The sequence below is a fragment of the Phallusia mammillata genome, chromosome 7, assembly GCF_965637545.1.
Source record: "Phallusia mammillata chromosome 7, kaPhaMamm4.hap1.1, whole genome shotgun sequence".
NCBI lineage: Eukaryota > Metazoa > Chordata > Ascidiacea > Phlebobranchia > Ascidiidae > Phallusia > Phallusia mammillata.
In genome coordinates, this window is record NC_137258.1 from 10,431,842 (window position 1) to 10,449,780 (window position 17,939).

At 35.5% G+C, this 17,939-nt stretch overlaps 3 protein-coding genes and 1 pseudogene across 3 annotated transcripts; 3 read left to right on the forward strand and 1 right to left on the reverse strand.

Moving 5' to 3' along the window:
- Window positions 1-2,699: 2,699 nt before the first annotated feature.
- Window positions 2,700-3,140, reverse strand: LOC145237868 (glutathione S-transferase 3, mitochondrial pseudogene; annotated as a pseudogene).
- Window positions 3,141-6,268: 3,128 nt separating this feature from the next.
- On the forward strand, window positions 6,269-10,481 carry LOC145238678 (26S proteasome regulatory subunit 6A-B). Its single transcript, XM_080101919.1, has 12 exons — window positions 6,269-6,438; window positions 6,943-7,023; window positions 7,350-7,475; window positions 7,620-7,727; window positions 7,798-7,860; window positions 8,017-8,154; window positions 8,229-8,372; window positions 9,211-9,359; window positions 9,523-9,619; window positions 9,700-9,845; window positions 9,907-9,988; window positions 10,123-10,481. The coding sequence occupies exons 1-12, from the start codon at window positions 6,364-6,366 to the stop codon at window positions 10,231-10,233; spliced, it is 1,320 nt and encodes a 439-aa protein (XP_079958045.1). The 5' UTR covers window positions 6,269-6,363; the 3' UTR covers window positions 10,234-10,481.
- Window positions 10,482-11,940: 1,459 nt separating this feature from the next.
- Window positions 11,941-16,180, forward strand: LOC145237585 (phosphatidylserine synthase 1-like). The gene is made up of 12 exons (XM_080100512.1): window positions 11,941-12,312; window positions 12,622-12,716; window positions 12,810-12,927; window positions 12,993-13,139; window positions 13,208-13,366; window positions 13,548-13,699; window positions 13,848-13,989; window positions 14,130-14,242; window positions 14,336-14,401; window positions 15,260-15,359; window positions 15,417-15,479; window positions 15,538-16,180. The coding sequence occupies exons 1-12, from the start codon at window positions 12,232-12,234 to the stop codon at window positions 15,745-15,747; spliced, it is 1,446 nt and encodes a 481-aa protein (XP_079956638.1). The 5' UTR covers window positions 11,941-12,231; the 3' UTR covers window positions 15,748-16,180.
- Window positions 16,181-16,220: 40 nt separating this feature from the next.
- LOC145237588 (L-rhamnose mutarotase-like) lies at window positions 16,221-17,132 on the forward strand. The gene is made up of 2 exons (XM_080100516.1): window positions 16,221-16,478; window positions 16,673-17,132. The coding sequence occupies exons 1-2, from the start codon at window positions 16,221-16,223 to the stop codon at window positions 16,799-16,801; spliced, it is 387 nt and encodes a 128-aa protein (XP_079956642.1). The 3' UTR covers window positions 16,802-17,132.
- Window positions 17,133-17,939: the final 807 nt, after the last annotated feature.

A 17,939-nucleotide genomic window follows, 5' to 3' on the forward strand; every position in this document is an offset into this window, starting at 1 on the left:
ACGCCCTATAAGTGTTATCTCGCGTTTGCTTAAGTGCGCTGTTTTGAAAAAAAATTACAAAACATAAAACAGACTGATTTTTTTAATGGTTCAGTTCCGGTTCGGGTCCAACGCAAAACAAAATATGAGGTTCAACTCCGGTTCGGATTTTTAGAAAATCGCAATTAGCGGTTCGGGTTCGGTTCGGGTTTAATGAATTTAACCGCTCAAACCAGTTCGTGGGTTCGGGTTCAGTTCCGGTTCGACTCCCTGCATTAAACTGACAAAATAGCAATAATCTGGCACTACGCTCAAAGCAACTGCATTCAACAAGCGGACTTTACGACTGCCCGATAAACAACACTGACCAACATAACATAAAACAAAGACATATATACAATGCGGTGGGCGTAAAAAATGCAAGACGATGGCGCCAACTAATTGGCGTGCCTTCAGGGCGATACAACGGGCGAATAATTGCGATTAAATAATTACATGAAACTAGAATAGCCTAGTGGTTTTCCCATATATTGCCAGTTTATATATAGCCTACTACATCATATTTAACGATGTATCACATATACCATTTAATATATTTATAACGGATATATATATTTGGCATTGGGTCCCTATCTTTTTCCTGGCACTTTATAACATAATTGTTTCTGCAAGCATAATCAAATGGGTCCCCACACATATGCATATGCGATTTGGTAACAGTAAAAATAGGGCACAATCATTGTTAGATATTTACCAATTTACTATACACATCATTTGATCTACACATATGATTGTTTTTGCAAGCAAAAACGAATGGGTTACCACACGCGCGTTTGTGCGGATTTATGGTAAACAAACATCCTGGTTATTTTTAGATTCTTAAGGAAAAACTTAACCAACTTTAGCCTTAACCCAACTTTAAAAAATTTGTCCGTATTCTTTTTGCATCATTATTGTCATATAATTACAAAAAACAGTAAGTAAGAACAGGAAAAATACTTTCAATTTAATGTCATGCTTTGACCTTGATATTGTCGTTCAAGGTCAGTTTTTAAACACATTTTTCCAAAACTGAAAATGAGCTTGATAACTTAATAAAACGACATAGCAAGGCTGCGCAAAAACAGCTGATTTCTAATCACCAACACGACTGTCTCGTAAAACGTCCGTCCGTCCGTCCGGACGTCAAGCTGAGCACTCCCGCTGCATTCACCTGTTTTAATCGTAAACAAGTGAATTCTGAGCACTCCCGCTGTATTCACCCGCCTTAATCGTAAACAAGTGAATTACTACCTTGAGATTTGAGACTTCTATCTGACTGACAATGTACACATATTATGGACTGTAAAAGTAACTATTTGGCCGATTAAGGCAATTTTTTAAATACTAAACGAATAACCTACTGCAAACAATTGTTTAACATTTCAGCACATTGGGGCTTGTATTTCTGGCCTAAAACTTATTATTTTGGGGTTTAAGGGGAAAACATGAGGGAATCCAATAAAAAGTTACAAAATTCTTTAGAATTGCTTACATTGCACCAACCAACAAAGCATGAAACCCTCAGATTATGTACTTCGGTCAGTACAGCCGTTTTTTTCGTTTTGGGGGCCTGTGGGTGAACCGCTGGGTCGTTTGGGGTCAAACTTCAGGAGGATCAAATTCGGAACAATAACTAACATCTGTGCAAATTTGAATAGATTTAAAGCACTCTTTTTTGACCAAACGCAATTAACAAACCAGCGTTAGACATAAACGAATATTTTGGGGTTTAAGGGGTGAAAATGGGTAAATCTTTTTTTAAGGTACAAAATTCTTTGAAATACCTTATATTGCACCAAACAACAAAGCATATAACTCCTAAATGAAGTACTTTAGCTAGTATGGCCGTTTTCAAAATTTCACGTTTTGGGGGATGTGGGTGAACCCAGGGATCAAACGGGGTCAAAATTCACATGGACCATCTTTAGACCAATATCTATAATGTGTGTAAATTTGAAAAAGTTTGAACCATTCTTTCTTGACCAAAACGTGGGAACAAATCTGCGTTAGACGAAAAAAAAATATAGACAAAAACAATATGTGTCCCCTTCAGGGAAGGGGACCCATAATTAGTAAGCCTCTTTTGAAATACAACGTTTCTAGCGAGATTTGGGAAAATACGGCCACAGAAAGAGATCTCTCCTCCACGTACAGCATGGTCAGTTTTTTGACCTGCTGGAGGGCCAATTACATAACGTCTTTGTACAGACAAGACAGGTAGGAAGCCGATGAAAGTTTGTTGTAAACAACCATGTTGGTTTGACGCAACACACATCATTGGTTTGTTTGATTTAAAAATGTTTCACTGTGACATGTACATATTTCCTGAAACATAATTTTCACAAATAAATTTCATTATTATTCATCAAAACAAATTTAATTTTGAAGCAAAGAAAAAATATACGAACAATGGTTAATGGCTGTCGATTGGTCAGCACAGTTAATTAAAATGTTTACACATGCAATCACTTTACAAAATCTGCCAGTTGTTCAAACTATATTTACAATCAATAAAATAGTTTACACCTGGGTTACCATAACCCACATGCTGCATCACAATATAAATTTTATTTTAAGTTTGATTGAATTGATTTGCTATTGTTAATGACAAACAATGTTTAGATGGAACTTCCATTTACAGAATGAAATTTACAGACATCTTCAAGTTTCAAAACTTTTTAGAATGGCAGATATGCATCACAGCACCCAAGCTGTCGAATTCCTATGTATATCATGGCAACAACCAAACCGGCTAACCCAGCTGCACCATACTCGCCATTTAATCTCTTTTTAGGGTCACCAGTGTAATAACCCCAAGCATATGAAAATCGAGATGTGACATACAGTGCTCCACAGGCAGCAGCAAATTTTGGATACACAATCCCAACCAACAACAGCACAACAAGAAACAGTGGCATGCTCTCCAGAGTATTTTGATGAGCCCTCTGAATGCAGTTAAACATGTTGTTGTCAGGACTGTACATGGTTGGATACAACACTTTGTACTTCTTTCTTGCTTTTCCCACTTGTATAGCAAGATACATGTGGTTGACAACTGTATAAAAGATGCAGAGAATAACATATCCAAAGTCTTCAGAAAGAAATGAAATGGGTGCCATTTTGTACAGTCTTTTATTTATACAATTATACTGTATCTAAACACTACAGTATATATATTCAGAGATACTTGAACCTAACGATATGAAAATGGTTATTGTTAAAAATAACATTACATGGTGGCAGTTTGATTAAAATTACAACTCATAGTTAGTAAATATGCACATAGAAACACAAAACAATTAAACAACTCTAAAACATGATTAGCTTATTGAATGAAAATTATATACAACGGCTATCCAATGCTGATTTACATATTTTTTAATATCTACACCTAACACCCATATTTTGATGATACAATTTAGGTGAACAAACCTTAATTTTGATACATACCGGAATAGATAAAATATAAACAAATACAAACATGAAACAAACTGTTAAGAAATAAATGCTAATTAAGATGTTAATTGCAAGAATATAAGTGGCACATATGGTTAGTAAAGGGTGAAATTAGTGTTTTAAACTGCTTATTGAAGGCTGTTTAAAATGGCAGATATGCATCACAGCACCCAATCTGCCGAATTCCAATATACAACATGGCAAAAAGTAAAGCAAACAAACCAAGCAGGCCAATTTGGCTATTGATTCTCTTCTTGGGATCACCGGTATAGTAACCCCATGCATAAAAAAAGCGAGAGGTGATATAAAATGCTCCACAGGCAGCAGCAAATTTAGGATACACAATTCCAACCAACAATAGTGCAACAAAGAAAATAGGATGTCCCTCTAATGTGTTTTGGTGAGCCCTTTGAATGCAGTTGAATATGTTACTCTCTTTGCTGTACAAAGCTGGATAAGGCACATTGTATTTCTTTCTTGCTTTTCCAACTTGAAATGCCAGATAAAAATGGTTGACTACTGCATAAGCTATGCAAAGGATTACATATCCAAAGTGATCAGGCAAAAAATCCATGGGGGCCATAGTTTTTGGTTATTTATGTTAACCCCAAAGCAGCAGGTTAAATCAGTAATATAATCGTAGGATTCTAGTAAAAAGTTTGCTTCTGCACAAAACAATACAATATTGAAACCATTTGCTTTTTGCAAGCAATATACATGTTCAGACAAAATTAAAAAAAAATCACCCATGCAACGTGCATTCCGTTTGTTTCATAGTTTCAACAATCTTTTGCTAAGCTAGAGAATCAACATCTACCACAAAAAACTTTTTACCGGCAGGTCGCTCGCGGCGTGTAAAGTTAAGAGTCATCCGCCATGACTTGCAATTTTAGTTTGAACAAAAATTTTTCTAGAAGCATAGAAATCACCAAATATATAATTTTGTACTATTTTCTTCCGGGTGCAGGCTGTATCATTTCAGACATATACTTCCGCACAATTTGATAGAAATCATGTACGGTTGCCAAGTTAAAACAACAACAAAATTCCGATTACTTAGAAAAGTTGGGCCAAAATGATCTGAGCATGGATATTTTTTTAAAAGGATACGAAAAAAACAATGTGATTCTGTGGAATCGTTGAGAACAAAACGTACGTGTGCAGATGTACTAGAACAGACTGTCACGCACTCCTTTCTGATTCTTGTTGAAAAAGTGAAAGCCTAAGTACGCTGAACCCGGAGTCAGGATTTCGTACCTCTCGATGATGCCCTCTGTTATAGCGACTTTAGAATAAGCAAACTTATAGGTAGGGCCAGGGGGATACAGGTCTTACGGAGTTACTTAAATGAATGGGGCCACGAGGGTCGAATGTTACTTTTAGGAGGGCACGGTGCATGAAAGGTTGAGAACCAAAATTTGGGCACTATCACAACATCAAAAGGAAATCGTTGCGAACGAATGTTTATTGACCTGACAATTTCACAATTTGAAGAAAAAATTTACGCGGAATACACTTCTGCTGATTTAATATGCCTCTACTAATCAATTAAACTAAAATGTATTATTTAAACAAGACCAGAAAGAAAAGCGATTTATGACGTTGTAGAAACAATGCCCCTAGTGGTAAACGAGTTGAGTTCTTGTCTCTATTGTTTTTCACTTCATGAATTATATTTTTCAATTTCATCACCGCTGAGTCACTGGGGTTTGTGATTTAGTTTGTGAAGATCACCTATGTTTACTAAAATTTGATAAAAATTTTACTACCTAGAGCAGGGATGGCGAACCTTTTTAGTTGAATGGGTCAAACATGATGTCAAAATTTGGAAAGAAAACAAAGTGGGTCACATATTTTATTATGTGTCAATTTCAATGCTAAGATGCTTGTTGCTCCATGTTTTCTGCAAGTCTTGTAATCCTAGGTAGTTTTCAGTTTAATACACGCAGCAGTCATATCTAAGCTGAGACGATTCCTGGCACTTGATTTTATGAAATTCATGTGTGAAAACAAAGATTCGCATAAATATGTGGAACCGAACAGCGTCATCAAAGTTACAACAAATCGTTTCAAGTTGTACGTTTAAACATATCTGTTGCCTTACAATTGACTCAACAATCTGTATTTTAAGACAATAGGCAATCGTGCAAAGGGCCTAAAGTTAACTGTTGTGTTGCTTTTTAATCTTGAAAGTCTGGTACCCCTACCACTAGTAATCAGTATAAATTTTTAAAACTACAAGTGGGTCACTGGAATTCACGTGGTGGGTCACTTTGTGACCCGCGGGTCAGTGGTTTGCCATCCCTGACCTAGAGAGTACTGACCGCTGACCTATAGAGTACCGGAGTCTACCCTGGCCTACAATACTGCGTTTTTGGTCTGCATGTGCTTTGGAGGACCGAGAAGCTTTTTTAAATGTTATCATACAACACATAGCGAGATAGGTATAATATAGGGAGTTTAAGTAGGCGCTAGGTTCAAGTTTAATGCTCGTTTTTACCAATCATCACTGTGAAAGTCGTATACCCAGATTCCCAGAAGTGCGACTCGAAAACGAAGCTTTTGTCACTAAAAACTATTGTGAGTGACGTTAAGTGTTCGAGATCTTAATTCTTTAAATAATTCAATGTGTTGTGAGCCTACTTCGTTACAAATTACAATTGTGCGTCCAACCTTCTACAGACTAGGGTTGTTTTTAATATCTCATAAACTGTTTGGATCAACTGCATTGGTTTCCAAAATTCACATGAAGAGATAAGCATGTTCAAACCTATTATATTTGGTTAGTTTTGTTGCCGCAAAAATATTTATTTTTAGGCATATTTTTTAAACTGGTACCTAATTTAAATTTGTTACATAAATATAAGTATTAAAGACAGAATCAAAATGGCACCTCCTGCTGTTGGTGAAGTTGAAACCGATATGCAACAAGAAGGTCAAGATATTTGGGAAAATGCGGAGGTTAGACAAAATTTGTTTTTGTTTGTCTTTAAGGATCCACCCTTGAGGAAACATAGAATAAAGTTTACTGTATTCACAAATCAAATTTAAGTTGAAAGAATCTTAATGTACATTCAGTTTCACACAGGCTTTAAAATTAACAATTCCATTGAGCACAGATGACAGTACAGACAAATTCGGTTAATCGCATACCGCTTAATCATATATCATGTTTACATATATGTAAACTTCTGAAACAAAGATGCCTAGTTTCACAATCTGGGTAAATGTTTGAAAAATCCTTGCTAAATCATTAGTAAAAATGTAAATTTTGAGTGCATTGCAACTCTTTGACAATATTAGATATTCAAATGGTATTTAGCATCCCAAAATTAAATTTGACCTCCACCATTGTACCATCATCCTATAACAAATAACCAAAGCCATTTGTGTCTTAGTCTTACATGTATGGTATTACATTGAAGCACCTGATGTATTAAACTCTCACTGATACATGTTTTGTAGGAGGAACTGGGTGAAGAAATATTAAAAATGAGCACAAATGAAATTGCTAGTCGGACCAAGCTACTGGTCAATGAAATCAAGGTAACCATGTAATGATCTTGTGGCATTGATTTAATGCATTTTTTCTGGTTACATTCCTCGTAAAGTTAACCACCAGATTAGTTCAGGTATTTGTGCATGATGACTTGAGCCTATGTTACCATAACAAAAACCTGCTATTTTGCGGTGATTTATGACCATCAATAGACTATGTTCTACATTTCTTCAAACTAAAAATAAGCCGAGTTTTTGCAGAAAGGTGTTAAAAATATATCATTTACTATGAAGAATATGGTTCTCCTTCTCTGTGACACCAGTCAAATAAATTCTGATCTGTATTAATATTGATTTTTTGTCGTTATATTTAGATCATGAAAAGTGAAACTCTTAGAATTAACCATGAACTTCAATCAATGAAAGAGAAAATCAAAGAAAATGCTGAAAAAATAAAAGTCAATAAAACACTACCTTATCTAGTGTCAAATGTTATTGAGGTGGGCATGATTTTTTAAAACTATTGTAATAATGGAGTAACATAATGTGCTTACATTTTGCACAAACACATAGCTCATAAATGTTATTCCTTGAGTGCTGTGTATTTTGTAATATATTCACTCATTTGTTGTCTATGATTAAAGTTGCTTGATGTTGATCCTGATGAACAAGCTGAAGAAGATGGCAACAACATTGATCTTGATTCACAAAGGAAAGGAAAATGTGCAGTAATTAAAACATCAACACGACAGGTGTGTTTTTACTTATGGCCATCAACATGCTAAATAGATATACATATTTACTTTTTATTGTTGTTCACAGACTTACTTTCTGCCAATAATGGGATTAGTGGAACCAGAAGATCTTACTCCAGGAGATTTAGTGGTATGTTTATTCCAAATACTTTATCACAAGTTTCATATTATAGATTTACATGTTTGTAAATAGATTTAAAATTATGTAAAAAAGCAACATTTGATCTGCAAAAATGATTAATGTTCCAGTGATATTGTTAAAATTATTTTTTTTTACTATATGCAGGGTGTCAATAAAGACTCATATTTAATTCTTGAAAAACTGCCCACTGAATATGACTCCAGAGTAAAAGCGATGGAAGTTGATGAAAGACCAACAGAACAATATTCAGATATTGGTGGGCTGGACAAGCAAATTCAAGAGGTAATTGTGACAGTATTCGTCAAGCTAACAAGGTGGTTAAATCTTATTTAACTTTTGCCTAAATTTTGATTCAGTTAATTGAGGCAGTTGTACTTCCAATGACACACAAAGACAGATTTGAGGCTATTGGTATCCAGCCTCCCAAAGGAGTGCTAATGTATGGTCCTCCTGGCACCGGCAAAACTTTGCTTGCAAGAGCTTGTGCAGCTCAAACCAAGGTATGATTGTGTTGAATTATAGTAAAGACTTTGAATGTAGTAATGCTGCCATCTCATAATAGACTGTGCTGTTCGCGATATTCATCATTGTTTAGGGCAGTGGTTCTTAACCTTTTTGGTGTGGTTTCCCACTAAAGTAAATCACCAAGTCCGAATTTCCCACTCTGTTATTTTTATAATCATGTTTTGTGTCCGACAAAAAATGATTCTTTGATCAAAATAATTTTGTGAAGCGATTTGGTCGGAACCGTAAAGGTAAACTGAAATCTTATTTAGTGATTTCGTGGGTAAGTAAAATTGTGTGGGATTTTGAAAAGTCTCAGGTGCTTGTAGTCATTTATCGCATCACGATCAACAGACCAAATGCATTTATTCGCGAACAATAACAAAGTCATTGATGCTTTTAGTAATGTATGTGACGTAACAAACGATTTTTAGATTTTTATGCACCTTGTAAAACTAGGTGAAGTTAATCTTACATGTTGTTGCGGAAAATATTGTATTAAATTAACTTTCAATGGTTGATTTCAACTCACATAACTTCCCTCTAAAAACATTAAATTTCCCACTAGTGGGAAATTTCCCACCGGTTAAGAACCACTGGTTTAGGGCAAGTTAGTTGTAAATAAAAAATACTTTGCGGGCCATTATTCACCAACATTTCTTGTTGTACATATTTACAAAAATACTTGTAAGTTACTTGCAAGATACATGGGAAAATAAATTTCTTCAACATGTCAAATCAAACTAGTGTGCATGAATTTACATAATGGTTCACAACCAAATTCAGAACAGATCACTAAAATGTGAAAACTTGACGATCTTGTTTTTTGTTCAGTCTACATTTTTGAAACTTGCTGGACCTCAGCTGGTTCAAATGTTTATTGGTGATGGAGCGAAGCTAGTGCGTGATGCCTTCTCACTTGCCAAGGAACGAAAACCAGCGATCATCTTTATTGACGAACTGGACGCCATCGGCACTAAACGGTAAGACGTCCAACTGCGCACCAATAATATTCAAAGAATAGCACATTTTGTAGAATAGCACGTTTTGTTTTGCGATTTGAAGATGTTTTTACTGTGCCCTAAATTACCTCCTTGTCGTTATGTCGTACAAGTTGATCATATTTTGTTACGATTTGTTCTATAGGTTTGACAGTGAAAAAGCTGGCGATCGCGAAGTACAGAGAACAATGTTGGAACTTCTTAATCAATTAGACGGTTTTGAACCAAACAACGATATTAAGGTACGTTGTCATCTAAATACTGCAATCAGTCATCATATTCTGCTGTTACAACATGGGAAACATACCATATCCTGTTGCAGGTTATTGCCGCCACAAACAGAGTCGACATTCTCGATCCAGCTTTACTTCGATCTGGTCGATTGGACCGAAAAATTGAATTTCCTGTTCCAAATGAGGAGGCGCGAGCCAGAATTTTGCAAATCCATTCGCGAAAAATGAACGTTAGGTAAGGGTGTGCGCTTCGCTGTTTCTTTTTTCAATTGTTAAACAATGATTACGTACTTTAGCGACGATGTAAATTTCGAAGAACTAGCACGATGTACTGACGATTTCAATGGTGCGCAACTAAAAGCTGTATGCGTGGAAGCGGTAAGTATCACATTTAAAAGTTTTTTTAATTGTTAAAATGAGTGTAAAAGACCTGGATATTAAAAAGTAATTAACGTAGGTAAGTAAATAAATCACAGAAAAATGGACTCTTATATTTTCTTGCGCTTCTATAGGGCATGATAGCTCTGCGCCGGGAAGCTGTCGAACTGATGCACGAAGATTATATGGAAGGCATACTCGAGGTCCAAGCTAAAAAGAAAGCCAATCTGCAATACTATGCCTAGATTGATGGAAACGGATTGGAGAACATACACGCTGAAAATACATTCCCAGTCGTGTAGCTGCTTTAGGATTTGTTTCTTTGTGGGACCAATGATAACAAAAGTTCACCTAAAAATGCCCAAACCCCCCAACCATTCATGTGTTGTCTTTTTTCCCTCTAAGTTGTCCATGTCCTTTTCGAAAGCTGTTACAAATAAAAACAGTTTTGTTGTGTACGTTTAGGCGTAAATAAATAAACAATCACAGCGCGTGTAGGTGTGGTGGTATTTTAATGTCTACAACAAAAGTCTTCAAAATCGTGACCGTGGTTACAAAAATTTATTCGCTTGTGATATGCTACTTTTTATTTTCTAATCTCTGTAAATCATCCAAAAACCAAACGTGCCCAAACACAATTTTATAAATGTTGCCCTACAATGTGCCTTCAGGTTTGGTCGACAAATTGCTTTAACAAAATAACCTGCATGTCTTGTGGTTCATACCTTTCATCAGGGGTGTCAAACACGCATTCGCTTTACAATGCAAGTCCCATCGAAGAATTGCCTTTTTGTTTAGATGTACTAGCACCAGAACAGTTAATGGCGTTTTGTACGCCGATGTAGAGTTAAGTCTGGCTTGGCTTTTTGGGCGCGTTGTGCCCGTTTACAACTCTGCACAGGTGTATGTCACGAGCCGACAAACACGGGCAGGTATCTCATTTCCGCTTTCAGCACCCCATTTAGACGCAACGAATATGCACCTACAACAACGACCATGTGACGGAAATTAAAATAAATAGTAACTACCCCAATTTGGTTCTGCACGATCGATCTACGAGCTACCAAACGGACCATTGTACATAGGCTACACAAGATTTCATGGTCCTTTCTACGCACCAAAGATGACGGACGTAAAACGCCGCATCTTGGGTGAGTTTACAGCTGCGTTCGTGAAGTTTTATTTCATTATCGGTAGGCAAGAGATTATCACGGTTACAAAAATGGTTTGTTCTGATGGAGTTGAATAACAGTTTTTCTATGTAGGCTATTTGAAATAAACAGTTGAGCTTTGTTTGGTGCAAAATAGTTTTATTTTACAGCTTAATTACAGTTTACAAACACACGCTTAAGTAACTTAAGTTAAGTTGCAACTACACTGCCGTCATGCCTAATGCGGAAACAAATCGCCCGCACATTTCCACAAAAATGAAAGTTTTTAAAGGGACTAAAAACATGATTCAAGTTAAAATCGCCCTTTAATGCTCATAAGTCCGTTATTTTTGTTCTGTTAGTAATAAGTGGTGTACAATAAGTTAATATTTTGAGGTACCCTTTGTAGCATTCATTCAACAAGCCATTACTTTCACAAAGTACCATGTTGTCGTACTAGTTTGACTTCTTGGTAAGAGTATTGCATTTGAAATGCTTTCTTTTCTTTGGGTGAAATAGTTCGATGTTGGGCTTACAATTGTGTTTTTTAAAATCGAGCAGCAAACTTGTTTTTTGTTTGGGTTTGGGTTAATATTTCTGCAATCGCTTTGAAAAAAGGAGTAGTCTTATGTTGCCTAAGAGCCTATGCAGGAAGGAAATAAGTCAACGCTTCTACCATAATCTGCCAACCTTGTTTCAGTTGTTATTTTCTTCCCCGCTAGAAACTTAAAAATAAAGAAGTTTACTTTGCAGAAATACAGCAAGATAATGATACACAACTACATGTATTAAGTTCTCTATGTTGTCACGCCTATTTTGCTTTCGAACCTCGTGACGAAGTAATTCTTAAATTGTAAGTCACGATAAAATAGTAGTTAACATTTGCTGACTCAGTGAATGGGAGACGACATTCTGAATCTGATTGAAAAAGTGAAGTACCGTGAAGCACGTCGTTTTGCGGAGAAATGGACGGATAGAAATTCTTTTCCACGTCTGATATCGTTTTGTCAATTTTTGTGGTGATGGTTGACTATCTTTGAACTTTGTCAGTATATGTTTTTTGTATCGCAAAATTGAGTTTACCAGTTGTACATGACAATGAGGCGAAGCAGCAGAAGACGATCTCATAGATTTAATTACAGATATGACTTCAGAGCAATCAATGAACAACAGGTAATTTTGCGGTCACGTCTAAAACTGTGGGCGACTTGGATCTCTTGGCCCGCTTGGCCCAGCACTTGGCTCGCTTCATGCAATTTTTTCTATTGCATGGGGTGTGCCAAGTGCGGGGCCTAGCAGGCCAAGTGGGCCCGCAGTTTTAGACATTGACCCGTAATTTTGTGCGATTTGGTAATTTTAAGGGATTTTTGGTAATTTTTGTTGGATGGCGATTTTGTGGTGTTAGCAAAATATGTGATAAAAATAAATACGTTTGCAGTATTCAGGCAGATTTTAATCTAAAAAATTTTTGTTTATTTTTAGGTTGATGACATTACTTTGGAATTTTTCTATAAACCTCACACTATTACACTTTTGTTGGTCATAATTGTCATTTTGCTGTACACCGTTATGACAAGGTACATGCTGGCATATTTTATTAGTTATATGAATTTCAAGTAAAACACTTTCTGTGTGTTCTAGCATGTGCATGTCTAACTGATGTTTTTTAGGGATGAAAGCACATCCGAAAAAAATGTCTGGTATGGGTTTTGTGCAGTGATTTTTTTCTTCACAGTCATAAGTGTTCTTGCATTTCCAAATGGACCTTTTACAAGACCTCATCCTGCTGTATGTTGGAATAGTTAAAATATATTTCACTAATTTTCAGTTTCATGCAATATTTTTCGGTTTAGGTTTGGAGGATTGTTTTTGGTTTTAGTGTTTTATACTTTCTTGGCCTGGTTTTCATTTCATTCCTAAATGTAACACAAGTAAGAGCTATCTTGGTTTGGCTAGAACCATCTGTTCAATATGCAAAGCGAGAGGTGGATACAATTGAGGTATGGAATTTACACATTTTCTGTTTTTCTTATTAAAAAAGTTTTGTAAACACCCTTTCTTGAAACAGGAGTATGCAGTGAATTGTTCTGATGTAACTTGGGAAAGGATATATTCAGGCTTTGATATTTTTGCATTTGGTCACTTCATGGGCTGGGCTTTAAAGGCATTGTTACTGAGAAGTTATACTTTATGTTGGTCTATAAGCATACTTTGGGAAATGACAGAGGTTTGAATTTGGCTGTGCAAATATATTTTCTCGAAAACTTGGTTCAGTAGGCTTGTTTCTGCTAATCTCTTGTGTAAAAATTCCAGCTACCAAATATTTCGTAAATCTATTTTTTAAAAAGAAGATATGTTATGAAACTTTTTATGTACTCATTTCATATAGACCTAGTAATGCATTTCAGGTGTTTTTTATGCATTTGCTACCAAACTTTAAAGAGTGTTGGTGGGACCAAATTTTTCTGGATGTACTGCTTTGTAATGGTTGTGGCATTTGGCTGGGGATTCAGGTTTGCAGATTTCTGGAGATGAGAGAATACAGATGGGAATCTATTAAGTAATGTTTTGTTTGTAGCTATGTTTAATGGACAGTAGCTTGTGTTTATTTAAGTTGAAATCTTTTACTTTTATTAGAAAACAATTCTAGCAAGATACAATATGTAATGTTTCTTTTTTCTATTTTATTATTGTGCATATTTTTTTAGAGACATTCACACCACAACTGGAAAACTCAGAAGAGCTGCTATGCAGTTTATGCCAGCCAAGTGGATGCCAGTTCGCTGGTTGGATCCACACTCTTCAATAATGAGAGTTGTTGGGGTTTACATACTTATAGTATTTTTTGTGGTAAGCAAAGAAATTAAGTAACATTAATTTTAAAACATATTGAAATATTTTTTCCAGCAATGAGCACCAATCAGTAATGTGCTGATATTACAAAACTGTGACCTTACTTGTATATAATTGTTCATTATTGTCTCTTGCAGATGGTGGAGCTCAATACATTCTTTCTAAAGCATTTTCTCCGATTCCCAGCAAAGCATCCATTTTGTTGGGGTCGAATATTGTTAATGGGAGCAATTTCTGCACCAGCATTAAGGTTGGTTTAAAAACTGTTTTTGTCTCATTCACTATTGCCTGAATTATGTATACATATGAAGTGCACATAAACAATAGAGTTTAATGCTTTCAGGCAATACTATGTATATTTGACTGACACTCGCTGCAAACGACTTGGGACACAATCATGGGTTTTTGTGTAAGTATTATGAACTATTGCTCACATTTATTGACTCTGCTTTGGGTTACGTTAGTCCCAAATAAGTTTTTGTCATGCTCTGTTCAAAGCTGCTGACACAAACTACCCTGTTTGGATATTGCTTTTTCTTCTTAGAACATGAGCAAAACTAGACAGTTGTAGTAATTTTGTACAAAAAGTGTTGGATTGATAATTTTTTTACATTAATTCTCTTTTCGTTTCAACTGTGTCTCAAGTCTCATAAAAAAGCGTTTTAGCTTAAATCATGCAAACTGTGCACACAAGAGAATCCAAGGATTGTTCGAAGCAATTACATCAGGTCTTTTTAATGTTTTTAACAAATATATATGGTACAAAAACAGTGATATAATCAGGGTTGCCATCGACTTGAAACCAAAAATAAGGACAACCGAAAAATTAAATTTTTATGCGAAATAAAACAAACGTTTTTGAACAAACGCCGTGACATATCATATGCAATATTTTGGCAGAAACGATCTGTTCCAGCCACTCCTTGTTCGTAAAAAATACTTCGTGCATCTCGCAACAGCTCAGATCTAGGTTTACTTTTACTTGTAGCAGGGATTTGACCAGTAATTGTTGAAAATAAGACAAAAGAAGGACTCAAGTCAAAAATAAGGACATTTCTTAGAAATAAGGACAATGAACTTTTCTAAGACATAGCCCTTGAAAATAAGGACAAATCTTAGAAATAAGGACGGTATGGCAACCCTGGATATAATGCATAATACCGTTCAGTTTCCTGTGGTCTTTTATTGCACCAAATCAGTGATATAATGTTTAATATCATTATGTTTCCTGTGCTCTTGTCATTTTTTCCTGAACATTTGTATGCAGTGCTATTACCTGTGTTGAGATGATTGTTTCTCTCAAGTTTGGAGCGGAAGAGTTTACGCGAACACAGTTTGTGAATGTTGTAGGTTGGCTTGTAGTTTCGGTAAGCACTTGAAATTTTGCATTTTAGAAGAAAACTACATTGTACATTTTTTAACAGATGGTAGTTACATTGCTATGCCTATACATGATGATTTCTTTAAGTCGCTGGGGATACAACAAGGTAAAACTGTTTGTTGTATGTTTATTTCATCAAAGTGCATCCATTGCTTTGTTTGCAGGATGTTGAAGTATATGATGGAGATCTTTCTGGCCCAGAGTTTCCAACAGTTCTAAAACCTTTGTCAAAGTATGGAAGGGCATCCTGTAATGGAACTAGCAATGACGATGGGTCTAGTTGTGATGCTGATAGAGAAAGTGATGATGCAACAGACCTTAGACATCGTGTGAGGCAGCGAAATTTGATGCATGAAAGTACAAATGGATTTTAAACAAAATATTCTTGTACCTGTGATTTTTTGTGTTAATTCTAATTTACAAATTTGTCAACCTCAGTTGCATTTTTTCATGTTTATGTGCAACTATTGCTGCCAGTACTGTTTTTCCTATTTGTCAGGTGTTCTCATTTAGAATATTTTATGTGTACACAATTTTGCATTACTTTATTGTTGAAATCCAAATGGTTCATGTCGATTTGCCTTTTAGCAACTTAGTTGTCTCACTGCTACTGGAGCCAACACCATAAACTAGTTTATTAACTTATTTATTTGTGTATCTTGTTTTAACTTGCCTATATACCCACATCATTTAACCAAAACAGAAAAGATCTATTGATTTAAAAATTGCCATACTGCAGAACTATTGCTATCTTTTTTAATTATTGTTCTGTGTGTAATTTTGTTATGAATGTTATTAACTCTGCAGGATTATTTAAAGAACAAATTAAGGTTTAGCCAGAATAAATATGTCAAACAATACTGCAAAGAGGTATGGTGCTGTAATTCATCTGAAGCCAGAAAAGCTTGAAGAATACAAAAAGCTACATGCCACTGTCTGGCCAAAAGTTCTGCAAAGAATCAAGCAGAGCAATATAAGAAATTATACTATTTACCACTGCAAGGAGTTGGGTGTTTTATTTTCACATTTGGAATATATTGGTAATGACTATGAAAAGGACATGGCTGCAATAGCTGCTGATCCCACCACAAAAGAATGGTGGAAGGTTGGTTAGTTGTGTTACAATACTAAAAATGTAAATTGTTTTTTGTGAATCTACTTTTAAACTGGTCACTCACGAGGAGATTTTTAACATAAAATTAAGAGGTATTATTCAAATTGTCATCACAATAAGTTTGTGCTCCCTACCTCATATTTGCATTAGTTTTACTGCTAGTATTTGTAAGTCCTGTTTTGAAGGTTTGTGAGCCTTGTCAACGTCCTTTGCAGTGGAATGGGCCACCACCATCTGAAGGAGGTGCTGGAAATTGGTGGCAACCTATGGAAGAAGTTTTTCATGACGGTCACCCAGCATCGTCATATTCATGATGTAAAATTATATTACATGAAAAATATAATCCAAAAGTTTGCAAATCATTTTAAAATTTAGTTTGATATTCTGAATGCATTATGTTTCTGTGTTATTTTTGCCAACTTGATTATTGCAGTGTTTGTTTGTAGCAATATGAAATTTTACGTGATTGTACCATGTTTGTGGTATAATAACATGCCAAATGTGCAACATTTACTAAAAAGAATTATGCTTTACAGCAATTATTGGGATAAATCAAAATTAAAAAATTATTGTTTTTTTCAATTCCGTACAATGTGAGCAATATGTTTTTAATGTGATCAATAAATTTATGGGTGTTTGTAGGAATTCATTTAAGAAAGTCTGCAAAAAAGTGGATGTAAAATTTATGTAAAACACAAATAGTTAAAGGTTGAGAGAGAAAAGATGAAGCATATTTATTGTAGATTTATATGAAAATGTGTAGGGGATTGGTCCTGATGACGTCGTACTTATTACTACAGAAGTATCTTTCGCTGTAGATGTTTATACTCCCAAGTCCTTGCCAATCTGAGCTTCTGCTTGTCTGGGCTTAGTCCAATGAGGAAGACGGCGTTTTAATCTTAAAGTTAGTTTTTTGCGTTAAGAGAGCTATACGTTCTAAAAGTGAGAGTTACAACACATGTGAATATATAGTGGCAAAGGTGATGATGACGCAACTGTACAATCGTGCTTAAGGTGTTAACAGCGACAACTGACATTTAAGGTCGAGTACTGAGAGGGTGACGATGGCGAAATAAAACGTTCATGCAATCACAGTCACTCGTACGATATTATACGCGCTTGTGTATAACTTCAATACACGATACTCCACACATGCTTGTATTCTAGTCAGTTTTTTATTGCTGTGAAAATTTTTGTGAACATTTAGGTACTGGAAAATGATTTTACACGCACACATTGGCAGTGCCGTAGCCAGGTAAAAAAGTTGTAATGATGTAATTTTGTTGTTTTGAAACACCAAATGGTGGTATGAAAGTGTGAATTTTAAATTATTCGTTTAGTTTGGGAGTCACGGACCTTCTTATGTGTGTGCCAATCCCAATGCCATTAGAAAGGAGAAAAACCACAGTTTCATTCTCGAATCGTAGAGCACTAATACTTATGTTAAAAGTG

Excerpts from the sequence above, each read along its gene's own strand:
- LOC145238678 (XM_080101919.1), top strand. The coding sequence starts at position 6,364 with ATGGCACCTCCTGCTGTTGGTGAAGTTGAAACCGATATGCAACAAGAA. Across the intron at positions 8,155-8,228 it reads TGGACAAGCAAATTCAAGAG|TTAATTGAGGCAGTTGTACT; the intron begins GTAATTGTGACA and ends ATTTTGATTCAG. Across the intron at positions 9,846-9,906 it reads TCGCGAAAAATGAACGTTAG|CGACGATGTAAATTTCGAAG; the intron begins GTAAGGGTGTGC and ends TACGTACTTTAG.
- LOC145237585 (XM_080100512.1), top strand. The coding sequence starts at position 12,232 with ATGACAATGAGGCGAAGCAGCAGAAGACGATCTCATAGATTTAATTAC. Across the intron at positions 13,140-13,207 it reads GAGAGGTGGATACAATTGAG|GAGTATGCAGTGAATTGTTC; the intron begins GTATGGAATTTA and ends TTCTTGAAACAG. Across the intron at positions 13,990-14,129 it reads TACTTATAGTATTTTTTGTG|ATGGTGGAGCTCAATACATT; the intron begins GTAAGCAAAGAA and ends TGTCTCTTGCAG.
- LOC145237588 (XM_080100516.1), top strand. The coding sequence starts at position 16,221 with ATGTCAAACAATACTGCAAAGAGGTATGGTGCTGTAATTCATCTGAAG. Across the intron at positions 16,479-16,672 it reads CCACAAAAGAATGGTGGAAG|GTTTGTGAGCCTTGTCAACG; the intron begins GTTGGTTAGTTG and ends CCTGTTTTGAAG.